Source organism: Solanum stenotomum, chromosome 8 (assembly GCF_019186545.1).
Source record: "Solanum stenotomum isolate F172 chromosome 8, ASM1918654v1, whole genome shotgun sequence".
NCBI lineage: Eukaryota > Viridiplantae > Streptophyta > Magnoliopsida > Solanales > Solanaceae > Solanum > Solanum stenotomum.
In genome coordinates this window covers 29,386,923-29,404,658 of record NC_064289.1, presented here as the reverse complement: position 1 = coordinate 29,404,658, position 17,736 = coordinate 29,386,923, and the positions used below count along the sequence as shown (strand labels likewise).

Below are 17,736 nucleotides of genomic sequence, written 5' to 3'. Positions count from 1 at the left end.
AGACGACGAATCTTGACTTTTCTCTTCTCTCCCTAAAAATGAATTAAATCAATTGGGTATGGAAAAGACCATAATACCCTTCTAAAATCCGGTTTTGACTTTTCTTATCTAGACAGCCCGACTTCCCACGGGAATATCTCCCTCATACGAACTCAAAAATAAGCAAACTCGGCAGCGTTGGAAAGATAATTCAAAGAGATTTCCTAAGGTATCTTGTAGCACACCTAACTCATCCTGAGCTAGGAGTTATGGTCTTTTGAAGTTGACCCAAAATTCATACTTAACATAACTTACCCAATTTTCAGATTTTTCATTCTTTCCACAAATGACACTTTCTAATTCCAGCTCTTTTACTTAGAGAGGTGTTACACATATGTCCTAGACTTGGTGGCCAGAGTTACCTAGTACATGTTGCTGGTGGAAGATATCTCGTGGAATTAGTCAAGGTGCACGAAAGTTGGCCCGGACACCACTCATTAAAAAAAGTGTATAATTATAGTCTTATAGAAGAGCATTTAAGTGACTATTTTAATGTGAACTACTCATTTGGCCCAGAGATGGGCTTTTACCAATAATTAATAAAATCACAAAACTCGACCCAAACATACTTTAATAATTTTTGAAATCAAGACCAAAATGAAAACCCATAAGAAGATAAAAGTTTAACTAAAGAACCTTAAATAACTAAAAGAAAATAAAAGGCCCAGACAACTCGAGAAAGGGTTGGAAGGTGGCCACTCATGGATTCTATCAAGAGTATAGATTTGCAAGATGAGCATTGAATTTCCCCGCAACTACAATATGATGAAAAGTAACAACCATGAATCTCTAAATAACAAAATCATTGGATTTCTAAGGGTCCCAACTGTTTGTAGCGTACTTGTCTTTTGTTAAAGAAATAGATCTTGGGTTTAACTCAATCCCAAAAACTGTCTCATGAGAGGAGGATTACCAAGTAAATTCTCAAATTAGTCACCACAAAAACATGTATTTTTTTCCTAAATGTTGGTCATTTCTTCTCTAATGCTTGCCCTATTAGTCTTCAATTTATTAACTCATTTTTCTTTCTATGCAACCAGCTGATTTGAGGTCATTGTTATCTTGCCTTTCCAAGTAACTTTCTTTGGTGAATAAGACATATTGGTAGGTTCTATGACACCGGATTCATCTCCCTTGAAGCTTATTTTTCTGGTACTAGTTGGTCTTCGTTGTAACTTTTTTTGTTGAAGTCTAGTCTTTGCTTCAGATACCACCTTCAGCCTCAAAATTGGCCGGTCATCTTCATCTTCCTCTTCACCTTCCCATCTATAATCAACGATGGCTAAATGTTGAGAAAATTATTGTTCTTGTTCAGAAATTTAACTCTCTTGTATTGTTGTTAAGGTCACATCTTGCATTTCCTGGGAAGATCTATATGTTGTGATCTCTGTTACTATAATATCCACATGTCATTAGAAGTCCTTTTCTTGAAGATGACCAAGCCCCACGTCTCTTCCTTGCCTCGTCCTTTAAAAGTCAATGCTCCAACTTGAATCCTTCAACTTCAATAAAGTATTGCACTGAAAATCTAAGTATTTGGGGGCTGAAATTGATCTTGAAATAGTTAAATAAGAAAAGAGGAAAGAAGAAAAAAGGTTATTAGGTTTAAGGGGGAAAAAGGAGACGATCAAATCTTTTATTTTTGATGAATCTTTTAATTGGGTTTGGGTCAAAGAAAGTTGAGTTGGGCGGGTGAAAAAAATTTGGTGGGTTGAAATTTAAATTTATCCAATATAAAGATGCTACATAATAATTAATAATAATAAAAAATATAAAATAAAAGGCTTTTGTTTTAGAGTCTGGAACATAATTGAGCCATTAAAAGATAAAATTGACACAAATAAGTGTAATTTTTTCTTACACTTTATAAAGTAGAAATTTTTCTTGCACTTAATAAAGTAGAAGTTTTTCTTACACTTCATAAAGTAGTAATTTTTACTTCACCAAAAACTTTTTACTTTCTTCTTCAAATTTTCTAACCCTATACGGGTCCCCAACCCAACATCGACCCCTCTTTTGAAATTTGAAAGTTCTCATTTGAAGTTTTTCGAACAATTGGAGGTCTGTAGCACAACCTGATAACCTAACTTATTGTGTGAGTTCCACACATAAACATAACAAAATAAGATCAAAACCACATAATGTTTACAAGTTGACAAGCCTTTCAAATAGAGTATAATAACAGACTAATATCATATTTTAGTCGAGCTCCTGTCTCAACAAATATTAACATTTCTCTTCGACAAAGTAAGAGAACATCCAATGTGGTACTAGAACATGCATCTTGTATGCACCAGTAATTCTCAACTTTTTATGTGTATGTATCTTCAGTAACATATGGAATCTAACATATTGCACTTAAGCTATGATTTTTTATTTAATTTGATCCTCCTTAATCTTAAAGTATTGATATGTAATAAAAATATAAAATATTTGAAAACACATAATATTTTGTTGGATTATCGGGTTGTTCTACGGTTATGCTATGAACCTCAAATCTTTTGAAACTCTTCAAATGAGAACTTTCGAATTTCAAAAGTGGGGTCAAATGATTGGTTGTCGGGTTGGGGACTAGTGTAGGGTTAGAAAATTCGAGCAAGAAAGTAAAAAGTTTTTGACAAAGTAAATTGTTCTATTAAGTGTAGAAAAAGTTACACTTTATAAAGTGTAAGAAAAACTTCTACTTTATAAAGTGGAAGAAAAATATTTGTTTTATATTAAAATTTAGATTTTAATAGACTAACCTCGGCCGTTTATAATTTTTTATATAATGGAAGAAAAAATTATGCTAAGCTTATTTTAGTTATACTCTAAAATGGTGACTTATTTATGTTAGTTTTATCTCTTTATGGCTCAAATAAGTTCTGCACTCTTTGTTTTAGGTCTCATTTGTTTGCACTTAATGGAAGTCTGAATCTAAATGGTTCAGACATTAGGTCATTAAGTGCGTTTGTTTTTTTTTACTAAAAAAATCTCTTAATGAGTCTAAATGGATCTAAAAAGGTGTGAATGATTAGATATGTGATAGTCTTATTCTCATTCAGACCCTTTTAAAGACAAATTTATTTTCGGAAAAAAATTGTGCTCCATATTTTTTTCTTCAAAAAAAAAATCAAGCTTCTCTTATTCTCTAACTTTATTAATTATCCAAATTATTTTCCTTATACTTTTCATTTTTGTTCTTGTGGCTTGTTTACCAAGAATTGATAAAATTTATTGTAAATTTTTTATTTTGACTAAAGTGAAAACAACTTCATAAATATGTGATTTTGAAATTTTTTTTTAAAAAAGATGACTATATTGTTTTCTAACAATTACTTTTATTATTATAATTTATATATATAATCCACGTAGTTCCATTTTATTTTTATCAAAGTTAAAATATCAATTTATAATTTAAATATATTAACGTTTATCAAAGACTAAATTTTTCTAATATCTTGTTAATGTAATATTTAACTACAAATTAATAAAAATTATATATATATATATATATATATATACTTATATTCAGATGTTTAATAACAAACAATTGTAATCATTCAATGTTCAGATCTAGAGACAAGATTTTAATCATTCAGATGTGCATTCATCTAAACATCTTAATCTTAATGAAAACAAATAAGGCCTTAAGAGTAATAGTGGACCTCAAGGTACTTTTAACCCAATAGGTGAATGAGGTGATTTTAAAACCTTTTCAGATAGTCCAGGAATTTTTTTGGCCCTTTTCCGTTTATTTTTTTTATTATTGATTAATTTTTTTTAATGATAATTATTGTATTTTTGTGATGCTAACATGTGACACTTTTTACTTCTCTTATTATATTTAAATTTGTAATTTTTGTTTTACATTTGTTTAAATTCGTATTTTGAAGACTTGGGTTTTAAAAAGTGTAGATGATGTTATTAAGAGTAGTATTTTTTTCAAAGATATGCGTTAGGGAGTTTAGATTCTATTTTAGGGATGAAATTAGTTATTATTTAAAATTTAAATTAATTATTTAGGTATTTTGTTGTGGCTAGCTTTCTTTTTTTAAAGGACGTGATTTTTTTTTTTGAATTGAATTGAAAGTTTTTTCTTTCTATTATTAAAACAAAATAAGGCATATTATAATTTATATGGATAGAATTTAAAACAAATTTTAGAAAAGAAAGGGGAAAAAAATACCTCAATCCACAATTTTTAACTTTTTTTTTTTGACAATAAGTTTTTGAGTTTATAATGGTAATTATCTTTATTTTGCCAAACAGTTTTAATTATTTTTTTTAGTATTAATTTTTTATGGTAATTATTGTTTTTTTATGACAATCAGTTTTAAATTTATTATTATTGCATTATTATTTTTAATGGTACTTAATGTTTTTTATGGTGATGACAAGTGACACTTTTACTTCTCTTATTATATTTAGATAAATAGATAGATTATTGACTTATTTATTTTTGACAAATAATTTTAAATTTATTTTCTGGATTAGTAATTTTTTATGGTAATTATTGCATTTTAATGACTATCAGTTTTTAAATTTTATTACATTAATGGTAATTATTGGTTTTTTTTTGTGTGACAGGTGACATTTTTTACTTCTCTTATGATATATAGTTAGATTTTTTTTTTATTGTGATTATTGTTTTTTTATGACAATCAATTTTAGATTTATTTTTTTGATTATCAATTTATTTTTTTAATGGTAATTATTTTATTTTTTGTGCTAACACATGACACTTTTTACTTCTCTTATTATATATTGGTTATATATAGAGATAAGATGATTTTCTTAATGGTAACTATGACATAAATAAACTAGATATTTTAAAAACAAAATAAGGCATATTATAATTTATATGGATAGAATTTAAAAACAAATTTTAGAAAAGCAAGGGGAAAAAAATAACTCAATCCACAATTTTTAACTTTTTTTTTTGACAATAAGTTTTTGAGTTTATAATGGTAATTATCTTTATTTTGCCAAACAGTTTTAATTATTTTTATTATTACTAATTTTTTATGGTAATTATTGTTTTTTATGACAATCAGTTTTATAATAACCCAACAGAAGTATGAGTGTGAAGGACATATTACTATTTATAATGAATGCAATATTTATGATGTCCATGTGGGTACATATATACCTTTAAAATATATTATTAAATAGTGCAGGGGGTAAAAGGTCATTTTCAAAGTTTGATATTGTTATAACAATTTCGATCAAAGTTCGAACATGATAATTTAAGAGAAATGATAAATTTAAGAGAAAGGATAAATTTATTTTATTATGAATTTTTTTTTTATGGTACTGACACGTAACACTTTTTACTTTTTACTTCTATTATAAATATATCATATATATAGATAGATAGATTCAAACTGGTTTTATGAATTTGCCTAATTCTTCTTTTTAAAGAAAAAATATTGATATAGGAAATTATCCTTCACCACGTGGACAAAATAATTTTATAAAATCGGATAATTTTTCGTTAACGATCAAAGACATAGGTAAAAATAATTTCAAACAAAAATAACATAAATAAACTAAATTTTTACTTTTAACTAATAACATAAATAATGAGTTTTGTAAAAGTAGATGATATAATTAAGCCTTTCTCTTAAATTCTGTCATAACTTATTACATTAATTCAATTCAAATAGTGACCCATAACTCCATGAGTATTAACCACGTATAAAAAATAAATAAAACAAAAATTAGGAAAAAGAATAATCAACGTTGTTTGTAGAGAGAGACAGAGAGAGAAATGGGTAAGGTAGCAACCACCACAGCAGCGCCGACTGAAATGAAGAAGAAGAAGAAGAAGAAAGGCCGTCCTTCTCTTTCAGATCTCCATGAACGTGACAATAAACTTTCCATTTCTACCCCTTCCCGTCGATCCAATCGCCGGAACCCTAATCCGAACTCGAATTCTCCGCCTCGGGACTTCATCGACGACGATGACGAAAGAAAAGAGAAGAAAGTCAAATTAGTTGTGCGTTTGCCTGAATCAAATCAACAACATTTCGAACAAGATTCGTCTTCTGCCAATTCACTTTCTGATTCCGACGGTGATAATCACGACGCGTCTGTTAATGTTAAGAGAAGGAAAATCGATTCCGTGGATCCCAGATCTGACGACGTTGTTGCTGATCAGGTGGTGAAATTTGGAGTTTTTTGCTAATTTTCAAAATCTTAATTTATTGAGTCAATAAATGTTCTTCTATTTTTGGAAAAATTACAATTTTTTGTTTTTCGTTGGAAATTTCCTATGTTTATGTGATCCAAAACTTTTTTGGATTTGGCGCCTAACTTCAACGTTCCTTTTTTTTCTGGTGATTTTAAAGATCTGATGTGTTTTGACTGAGTCGCTGCTTTTTTTATTTCAATGTATTTTCGAAATTTTAGAAAGTAATTAATTAAACTTTTATTACTTGCAGTTGCTTATTTTTCTTCTTTCATTTACAAAAGTCGCCTACTTCATTTGAGTGTTGATGTATATTTAGTAAAAAAAATGAATTTTGCAGGAGGAAAAGCTTTCGAAAGCGACGGACACATCAAATGGTGCAAATTCGAACTATTTTCACGAATTTTCGTTTTGAATTCCCAGTTATTGTTTTTAAATTCTGTTTATTGTTGGTTAGGGTCGCCATTGGTGTCCGGCCCCACAACACCTTTGCCAGACAAAAAGTTGTTGGTGTTCATACTTGACAGACTTCAAAAGTAAGATTTCATATTTTTTCACTTTCTTTTTATTTTTTCCCTATCTCAAATTCTCTCTTTGTTCAAATGCAGGAAGGACACTTATGGTGTATTCTCCGAGCCTGTTGATCATGATGAGGTACTCTTTTGCAAGAGACACATTTAATTGTATTTTTAGTAGATACTGAAATAGTTTCTTTGCAGATACCTGATTATCATGAGATTATACAGCATCCTATGGATTTTGGAACCGTGAGGAAGAAACTTGATGGACGACTCTACTCAAACCTGGAGGAGTTAGAGGTCGGTAAAGGATTACTCAATGGTCGAGTGTATTCTATTTGTAGTAGTTGTGGATTCAACTTTCCATTGACACTCCATGGCTTACTTTGGAAACAATTACGGCTATTGATATTTTATGCAAACTTGTAGATTCTCCTGTTTGCTGATGTTTTCTGTTGCCTTTTGTAGCATAATGCTGACTGCACGTTGAGTTAAGCACAAAATTCTTTTTAGGTTACAGTTTCCTGTTTTAAGTTCCGATCTGGTGATATTTATTTTTGTTTTATCATTTAAGAAATTTCGTGACCATGCAAATTTAAAGTGGTTAAGGGAGGACCAATATTCTTGAATTTATCAGTTTGATATTTGCTCTGCTGGTCATTTATTAAAGCTTAGGAGTGTTGGCAAGATGTCTGACCTTCATAGCCATTAGAGTCCCTTGTTTTTGGATCCTTGTGTCCAGACTAATTCTCAAGGCTACAGTGCTGCAGTCGTTGCTAACAGTGTTATTTAAATAAAAGAAGCTATGACAGTAAGACTTTTGTGTTTGATTTGCTTTCAGTAAAGCTGAAGCTGTTGAACATGTTCATTGTCTTCCTCTCGGCCTTATCAGCCTTTCGTGCACAATTGATTTTATATATTTATTATCTTTAGTTGGTTTAGAATTCAAGACTTATCCTCATGATCATCTTTCTTTCTTGGTTGTTTAGAGCCCGTTTGGATTGGCTTAAAAAAAGTACTCCCTCCGTTTCAAAAAGAATGACCTAGTTTGACTTGGAACGGAGTTTAAGAAAAGAAAGAAGACATTTTAATCTTGTTGTTCTAAATTAAAATTATGTCAAATGTACCAAAATGCCCTTTAATCTTGTGGCCTTAAACATGTCACGTGGAAAGTTGAAATTTAAGTGTTGCCAAAAAAGGAGAAGGAATAGCTTTTAAGTCAAAAATAAAAAGTTAAACTGAAATGACTTTTAAGTCAATTAATAAAACGTAGGTGGAGACCAACTTTTGGTTTTTGATTTTTATTAAGTCATTTTTCATCTTGTCAAACACTTCCTAACTTATTTTAAGTCATTTTTGACTTATTTTAAGTTATTTTTTATATTTGTCTAACACTTTCAGAATTTAAAAACCGTCTTAAAAGCAAATTTGACCAACTTTTAAGCCAATCCAAACAACCTCTTAGTCTAGAATTGGAAATTAATTCTAAAGATGAAAAAAAGAAGCAGCAAAAGAGGCATCAATATAAAGAAGTTAAAAGAANGTTAAGGGAGGACCAATATTCTTGAATTTATCAGTTTGATATTTGCTCTGTTGGTCATTTATTAAAGCTTAGGAGTGTTGGCAAGATGTCTGACCTTCATAGCCATTAGAGTCCCTTGTTTTTGGATCCTTGTGTCCAGACTAATTCTCAAGGCTACAGTGCTGCAGTCGTTGTTAACAGTGTTATTTAAATAAAAGAAGCTATGACAGTAAGACTTTTGTGTTTGATTTGCTTTCAGTAAAGCTGAAGCTGTTGAACATGTTCATTGTCTTCCTCTCGGCCTTATCAGCCTTTCGTGCACAATTGATTTTATATATTTATTATCTTTAGTTGGTTTAGAATTCAAGACTTATCCTCATGATCATCTTTCTTTCTTGGTTGTTTAGAGCCCGTTTGGATTGGCTTAAAAAAAGTACTCCCTCCGTTTCAAAAAGAATGACCTAGTTTGACTTGGAACGGAGTTTAAGAAAAGAAAGAAGACATTTTAATCTTGTTGTTCTAAATTAAAATTATGTCAAATGTACCAAAATGCCCTTTAATCTTGTGGCCTTAAACATGTCACGTGGAAAGTTGAAATTAAAGTGTTGCCAAAAAAGGAGAGGGAGTAGCTTTTAAGTTAATAATAAAAAGTCAAACTGAAATGACTTTTAAGTCAAAAAATAAAACGTAGGTGGAGACCAACTTTTGGTTTTTGACTTATATTAAGTCATTTTTAACTTATTTTAAGTCATTTTGCACCTTGTCAAACACTTCCTAACTTATTTTAAGTCATTTTTGACTTATTTTAAGTTATTTTTTATATTTGTCTAACACTTTCAGAATTTAAAAACTGTCTTAAAAGCAGATTTGACCAACTTTCAAGTCAATCCAAACACCCTCTTAGTCTAGAATTGGAAATTAATTCTAAAGATGAAAAAAAGAAGCAGCAAAGAGGCATCAATATAAAGAAGTTAAAAGAATACGATAGATATGCAGGTCTCAAATTCCAGAATTTATGATGCATTTGGGGAAGGTATGCTTGAGGAGATGTAAATGTACCCAAATGCACTATCATCTTTAGCTTGAGGATGTTCTTCTAGTGTTTGTTTAGTCATAGTGTCTTATTTCTCTTTTTGTTTAGCAAAATTTGTGTTAGGTTGCTTATTTTCGCTCCTTGATACTTCTATTGGTTCAATTAGTTTTTTTTTTCATCATATGTTTTATTATTGGTGGGGTGCAATTGTGTTTGTCCTGAGAAAATGCTGCTGGAGTGGTAAACAGTTAAAATTTGATGCTGACCTCTGGCACAATGTCGGCTCATGCAGGCTGATGTCTTCTTAATATGTTCAAATGCAATGCAATATAATGCCTCAGATACTGTTTACTTTCGGCAGGTGCGCATTAGCCTTTGTCTGCTTCCATTTTTTTTTTGCTTCCATTATTTCCTGAACATATTGTTCTTTAGGCACGGTCTATTCAAGATCTGGCAAAAAGAGATTTTGATAATTTGAGGCATGAAGGGGAGGATGGTGAGCTGCAACCTAAGGTTGTTCGTAGAGGCCGGCCCCCAAGCAAAAATCTTAAGAAGTCTGAAGAGAGTTCTCCACCCCCAAGCAAAAACCTAAAAATGTCTGTTGAGGGTTCACCTATTGATTGTATTGCTCCTGAGCTTTCTTCAGGCGCCACTCTTGCTAGTGGAGAGGAAAAAGTCGGTGGATCTAATTCTTACAATCTAAGAAAGGGACCTATGCTTTATAAGTTCCGTTCTGCTGATATATCTTCCACATATCGCTCTCGTGGTGAAACTTATTCTGAATGGTTGGTTGATTGGAATGAGTTTCCAGGTTTGTACCTTACACTCTTTTTTTGTTTTTCTGCAATCTCTTTTCTATTTCTATTTTGTTGAAAAAAGCTGATTGTTTTGTTACGTGCAGCTTCCATTTTGAGGGCTGATCTGAAGTATGGAAAGAAACATTTTTCAGTTGATGAAAACAGGCGTGACACATACCAACTATTCCATCAGTCAGCTTCTTGTAGTGAGCCATCTTTGTTGTGGAATGCTGATGACCTAAAGCGGTTAATGGCAGTATGTACTTTAAGCCTATGTTCTTTTTTTTTAATAACCGAGAAATTCGACAGCCAGTGACACAGGGTTTGAAAATCGGTGGATGATGGGCCCGCCTTCTATCCTTCTCCACTTAAATACCAGGCTTTTTATCTGTGTTGAGGTTCAAACCTGTGACACACTCGACCTAAACATCCTATGTTGTGCTCTTACCACCAGTCGAAATACCCTTGTGGCTTATGTTGCTTTCCTTTCTCTTTCTTTCTCACCTTTTAATTTTCTTTTTCTCCCTGCCCTCAACGACTGCAGGGTGTTGTGGACGTTTTCACTGTTTTTTTTTATAGCTGTGCAATGCCTTTCAGGAAATACTATGCTGCTGCTGTCGAGTTTTGCAAATTATTATTTTGCATTTTCGGTACACATTATCTTCTAAGACTACCTATTAAAAATGATAAAAACACTACCTTCTAAGACTCGACTTTGATGAAAATGGAGAAAAACAAATCTTTCCACCTCTATGTTGCTTGTAGGTATATCAACTGTACTGCAAGATAAAGTTCATGTTTTTAGTGCACTATATTGGATGGGCAAACATTAATTTGTTTCACTAATGATTCTGCTGTGAAGTATTAACAGTCTCATGCTGGACCTTCTAAACACTTTTTAGGGCTGATCCTCTCCCATCAATGCAATCAAAGAGTGGGGAAAAATTGCAGTAATCAGTCTGGTGTATTGTCACTCTTGCCAGATTACCTTGTCCCACCATCCCTGAAAGAAAATAAGATGCCTTTATTTTCTTGTGATTGTGTGTGATTATCTTTGATGTTGTCTTATGCAACCAAGACTAATCTGACTATAATGCAGGTTGGTGTTCACATCGAGCAGCATGCATACGCTAGAAGCCTTGCCAGATTTGCTGCAGATCTTGGGCCAGTTGTCTGGAAAGTAGCTTCTAAGAAGTTAGAAACTGTTTTACCTGCTGAAGTAAAGTTTGGTCCTGGATGGGTAGGAGAAGGTGGAGGATCAACATTATTGTCAACTTTTTCATCTCAGAACAAATCATCAGATTGCTTGGCAGCTGATCACCATTCTTCTAGAGCCGTTATACCATCTCTTCGGGGAGTAGGTTCTGCTGTCATGTGCAGGCCTAGTGATGGAAATGTTGAAGCTGGTAAGACATTGAACAGCCAAAATGATGTAGCAGAGGCTAGTGGTGATTTTTCCTGTGCATTTCCTGCATCTTACTCCCAGGCTAAGCAGAAACCTTCCGGCAACCCAAGAAATGGTTTCAGTGGTATGATTGGGTATGATTTGTCTGCGCAAATGGAGGTAAAAAGGCTGTCCATGCCTAGAGGGGAACCGAGCCTACAAGAGGCCGCCTCAAGGCCTGGTGGTCAATTGCTTGGAACAGTTCCTAAAAGAGATGTTTCATCCTCTCATCTGTCGCCTTCAAACCGTGTCTCTTCTCTGGAAAACAGTTTACGAGAAAGCTGGAGTACATTGCATTCTGGGAATTTAGAGCAGACTTGGAGGGTTTCTGGAGATTCTCAACCTGCCTCTGTATCTGCAGGGCAGTATAGGGTATCTCTTCCGAATCCGCCAGACCTGAATGTCAAAGTCCAAACTTCAAGCTCCCCTAGTTCTAGTTTACGAGTTGGATCCCCACAGCAGCCAGATTTAGCATTGCAGCTCTAACTTATTTATTAGCCCTTTCTGCATTTGAACCAGGTGTAGTAGATTATTCATGTTAACCTAAATCATGGTAGGGGCACTAGGAAAATGGATGTATCCAATTTTTAGATTGAAACTAGGGAATTGGTATGTAACAACATTTGAGAATTTGAACCCATGATTCAAATAGATAGTTGGGTGGGGAATATCCGCAGTTGATACTGCAACTCTGTAAGTAGTATCTCCCAAATATTTTGGCAAAAAACCAATAGGTAGGTAATTACGGGGGGAAATGGTTTTTGGCTTCTTTTTTTAAAAAAAAATTGATTTTGGTTATATATTACAACCCTACAATGCATAGCAACATAATCTAATCAAGTATGTGCCAACTTTTTAGTATCATCAAGTTGATTTATATGGTGTACAATGTGGTTTAATATAATGCCATATAACCAAAAAATAGTCTACAATGATCACCAATGATTGTTTTGTTTTGCCTAATCACAAAAAAAACTAATGTCTAAATTACGATGGATGATCATTAATTGGCATTGATCACTCGCAACATATTTGATTATCAATTCAAATATTAATGTGTTCACATCTAATTGGGAAGCAAGTCTTATTATACTAAATAGCATTCTTTATAAAATTATCAATATATATATATATATATATAAAGGGCTTAAGTCATACGGAGCCCCTTAAAGTTGTTTGCATATTTCATTTGAACACATCAATTAAGGTTTGTACCTATTGAACACTTTTATTGTTCAAAATGAATATCTATTAGACACTTTTTGTTGACATGACAAAGAATGTGCAATATACATTTAGTGAGCGCGTGGAGGGATATTTTAGCTTCTTCTTTTTTTTAATCTCTTTCTTTGTCTCTTTCTTCTTCTTTTTTCAATAGCCATAACTATTCCAACACCACCACCATTCCGCCATTGCCGCTGCCTCCCCCCACCATCATCTACCCTTCTCTTCTCTCTTTTCTTCAGCCACCTCTCCCTCTCCCTTACCATTGTCGATTTCATCTGGAGAACACCATTACATTTCCTCCTCCATTTTCTTAAAATTTGGCAGTCATTATCATCTTATTCACCGGAAAAAAATGGATACCCACACTATTACTACTCTATTCCTCCCTCCCTTTGTTCTTCCTGAAAAATAAATATCTAAACCCAAATGTATCATATTTTTTTTAAAATCAAATCTGGAAAAATTAATAGTTGAATTAAGAGGAACGACGCCGCCGATGACAATGAGTGGACGGCGATAGGTTGAATAAAGGAGCTGCACATTTTTTCACCTTGACCTTATGAGGCTTTGAACATTGCTCAATGATTAGTTAATTACAAATCTCTCTATACTCCATTAATATATGATTGAAGTTGTGAACGAGTAAAATTCTTTAGCTCAACACAGTTAAAGACGAAACACAGTGAACGAATTGAAGGTCGTTCATGGTTTCAAAATAGATTTTCTTTTTTTTTCCTCAAAATTCCACATGTATGTCGTTAATTCGTTAATTTGTCACATCACCGCGAGTGTATTACACACATATAACACTTTTAACCGATTGTCAAAAAAGTGTTCAAATGGTTCAAATTCAAATGGGTAAAAGTGTTCAATAGGTACCAACCTTAATTGAGGTGTTCAAATGAAATATGCAAACAATTTTAAGGGGTTCTGTATGACTTAAGCCTATATAAAATGGTATGCATTGTGGTACAACATTGGTCTTAGAATATATTTCACCATCAGAATGATTAAATATGTTTAATTAGTGTTTTAAAAGGCCGGGGCGTGAGACAGAGCGTTTTACTTAGTATAGGGCGAGGCGTAAGCCTTGAGACGTGGGGCGTAAGCCTATGGATCTTTAAATTTTTAATTTACAATATAGTATAATAATATAATAAAACAAAATTATAAAAATACATCAATAGTTTGAAATAATTACAAACATGATTAAAGAAACTCATAAATAAAACTTCTGACATGATTATTCAAGTATAAATAATCTAACATCTTAACTTTCTAATAATAAAAGAATCATAATTTCTAAAAAAAAATATCTCTATCATACTATACAATTTACCCCCCTAAAAAAAATCAATAAAACTTACTAGTATTATAATAAAAACATCACTCCATCATGAATATAAATAAAATTACTTTCAAATAGCTAAATAAAATATGATACTTTTGAGACATATGACAAAACCATGAAGATCAATTATAAGTGAAAAAATAAAATTTCGCTACGTATTTTTAAAAAGGAATGTTACGTAATATACAATCACCTTCATAGTGTTACAAAATAGTAAAGATCCGATACTACAATTTGTTATTTGAGTTACTCAAAATCTTCTTATCTCTATAGATTAAAAAATTATTAGGTTTCATTCATTTATTCAAGAATTATGAGAGTCAACAATGTTAACTAAAAATTTTAATACATAATTTGTGCAAGATCTGTTAGGCGACCCCAAGCGTTGGGCGTTGAGCGTGCTTAGGGCGTATAGTCGGACGGTTGAGGCGTAAGTCTTATAGAACTAAGCCCCACACTTGAGTCTCGGGGTGTTTTGCTAGAGCCCCACCCCAGGGCGAGTCTCAACGGAATCTTTTAAAACACTGTGTTTAACGATATGTATAAAAATGGTGTAGATTTGTAAAGTTGGTGTCATTATCAATTCTTACGTAAATAAATTGGTGTTTAATGTGGTATAATGTTAGTGTTCCGTTTCTCTTTTGTAATTATAATGACTTACACTATAATATAGTCATCTATAAAATAAATATTTTTGCACCAAAATTATACAATTTCCTAACAATAAAACACCAATTAAACTATAATCGTTTTAAATGCCAAACTTTAGACGAAATGGTGTACTTTAAAGTTTATAGTACGTGAAAAAAACACTATTTTACAAATTGATATGTTGCGAAGTTTCGTCATTAATTTGTTTCATACGATGAAATGGCTTTGAACAGATTGATATTTTGATTCGTAAATAGAATATGTGTTTTTGTGGTTATGAGAGAGAAGCTTTTGTATTGAAGATTGAGAGAGAATCATGGAAATTGGAAAATTAATGGGGAGAAAACTACGGAAGGAATATTAAAAAATCATCTTAGTCGTTGGTTTAAAGTGTTTTTATTTTTACCTAGTTTGTTTTGTTTTGTTAGAATTCTACTGCTATGTTTAGAAAAAAAAGTAAACTATTGTTATATAAGAGTTATTTTGTTTCTTAAATGGTATAGGTATATTTATGTTTTTTACCCCTATAATGAGTTGGGAGGGAGTAAAATCCTTTCTATCAAGTCCAAAAAACAGATATAAAACTACACATTTTCATAGACTTGTTGAAAATGTAAAGATTTTTAGCTAAGAAATTTGACAAATAAAACTTGAAGGTAGAGATTGGTTGAAACATTAGCCAGACCTATGAAATGACGTCATAGTGACAAAAGACAGAGAGAAGGCAGTATCATAATTTAAAAGAATAAATTACATCACTTCATAGAGTTGAGAAGAGAGAAAAAAAAAAATTAGTTCTTGGGAATGTTTTTGCCTACAATCTTGGCCGGAGCTATTCGCAAAAGATTTCCAGGCTTACCAGGAAGAGCTCCTTTGATCATTAGAATCTTGAGTTCATCATCGATCTTGACAATCTTGAGCTTTCTAATCTTTGTCTTGGTGCCTCCCATTCGTCCAGGCATTTTCTTGCCCTTATATACGCGCCCTGGGGTTGTCCCAGCACCAATTGATCCTAGTTGTCTATGACTCTTTGATCCGTGAGTCATTTGACCCCTCTTGAAATTATGCCTCTTAATACCACCTGCAAACCAATTCCACCAGTGCCAACAATGAGAGAGGGAAAAACAAGATATGATAAATAGAACTTGCTTTCTTTAAAGATAATCAAATTTAAGATAAAGTCACTTCTCAAGTAAGTGAGTGCTATATCTAGAGTCTAGACCGCCACCAATAGAGAACCAAAGAACTACCTGTACCTTGACTTAATAGTTACAATATGTCAATACATGGAAGTCTCGTCTAGATGATACTAAAACAACTATTCAGGTTATTAGGAGAAGGTTATATAATAAAGCTTGTTGTTTGGAAAACTTTTAAGACGTGAAAAGCTGATAAATCCTACTTGCACATTTAAACATCTGAAAATGTACACTGGAATCAATCAGCATAAATAAACACTATGATCGACACCAGAGGATGGTATATACTATGATAGTAAGTCATGTTAACCAGAATATCAAGATATTCATTAATGAAGCTTATTTAGGTGCTGGAGCCATGCAACATGAAGAGGGGAGCTACCATGATGTTCAATTACAATGCCATTTTCAGATGGAATTGCAGTATTTACAGACAAAAGTACCGGTTATTGGGAAATATCAATAGAAGCATTAATACAAACCAATTGGCCAAAAAGTTAATGATATAATGTAGCTCATGTAACAGGCATATCAAGTAGCCTTATAGATAAGTAAAATATCATATTTACATCTATAGAGATGCATAATACATTCTGGTTTAAGGTGTGCGTGAATAAATGAATTGCAATAACATAACAGACCGCAATAATGCAAAACCAAAGACTTGGTATTTCCGATGAATTACACTACTAAAACCAAACGCCAGTTCGCTTTTAAATAACAACACCAACCACGCATCTATCCCAAGCTAGTCAAAGCTGGCTATATGCATTTAGAATATCCATTTGAAACTAGATTCATTAACAATACAAGTTCTCTATTTCACAGTTCACTTATGTAAGACAATATATTCATAGCTCACTGATGATAAGAAAAAACTAATCACAATACATAAAATCAAGGTCAATTGTACACTTCATTAATCAAATTGGGATGAACTCTTAGGACCTGTTTGGATTGGCTTTTGGCTTATGACTTATAAAAACCAAAAACCTTTTAAGTTACGATTTCTAACCTATGGCTTTGGCTTTTTTTTGTTATTTTGACTTAAAAATAAGCACTTTATAATTTTGCCCAAACACTAAAAAACAATTGAAATGGGCACTAATCTGGTTTATCCAAAATACTGCCAAGCCTAGTACTTCATAGGAGGATAAATAAGGCAAAATTTAGATAATGACCCAAAAATGCAATCTTTAGGAAAATTGGAGTTGTAGAGAAACAGACCTTGAAATCCTTTTCCAATGGTTGTACCAGCGACATCGACCAAATCACCTTCTTTAAAGAGTTCATTAAAATCAAGTTTCTGTGTAACTTCAAATCCATCAACAGACTGAAGACGAAACTCCTGCAAATGACGGAGAGGAATAATCCCAGATTTTTCAAGATGACCCATTTCAGGTTTAGTTAGTTTTCTATCACGAACTCGTCGATACCCAACTTGTACAGCACTATATCCATCAGTAGCTTCAGTTTTAATTTGAGTAATAATATTTCCTTCGCGAAAACCTACAACAGTAACAGGCACCACTGTTCCTGAATCTTCAAAGAAACTCATCATTCCAAGTTTGGTTGCCATTATTCCGACTCCAGCTTCAAGTGAGGCAGAGATAGCGGGAGATGTTGAGATGCGGAGGATTGAAAGGGGTTTATGCTTGGGGAGTCGGAAAGAAGGGAGAAATGGAGAGTGCAGAGTTAAGGGTGTGATTGTAGTGGAAGTGGGTAGGGTTTTGAAGCGGAGCTTGGCTGTGGGCATTGTAGAGAAAGAAGAGAGAGACATCGC

At 32.5% G+C, this 17,736-nt stretch overlaps 2 protein-coding genes across 2 annotated transcripts; one reads left to right on the top strand and one right to left on the bottom strand.

Moving 5' to 3' along the window:
* The first annotated feature begins 5,746 nt into the window (after positions 1-5,746).
* Positions 5,747-12,214, top strand: LOC125872768 (uncharacterized). The gene is made up of 9 exons (XM_049553555.1): positions 5,747-6,181; positions 6,552-6,588; positions 6,669-6,747; positions 6,820-6,865; positions 6,931-7,029; positions 9,577-9,645; positions 9,717-10,095; positions 10,186-10,337; positions 11,181-12,214. Exons 1-9 carry the CDS (start codon positions 5,792-5,794, stop codon positions 12,009-12,011), a joined length of 2,082 nt encoding a protein of 693 aa, XP_049409512.1. The 5' UTR covers positions 5,747-5,791; the 3' UTR covers positions 12,012-12,214.
* A 3,256-nt stretch (positions 12,215-15,470) lies between these two features.
* Positions 15,471-17,733, bottom strand: LOC125874014 (50S ribosomal protein L3, chloroplastic). Its single transcript, XM_049554820.1, has 2 exons — positions 17,181-17,733; positions 15,471-15,835 (listed from the first exon to the last, which is right to left on the bottom strand). Exons 1-2 carry the CDS (start codon positions 17,731-17,733, stop codon positions 15,546-15,548), a joined length of 843 nt encoding a protein of 280 aa, XP_049410777.1. The 3' UTR covers positions 15,471-15,545.
* Between the last annotated feature and the right edge of the window lie 3 nt (positions 17,734-17,736).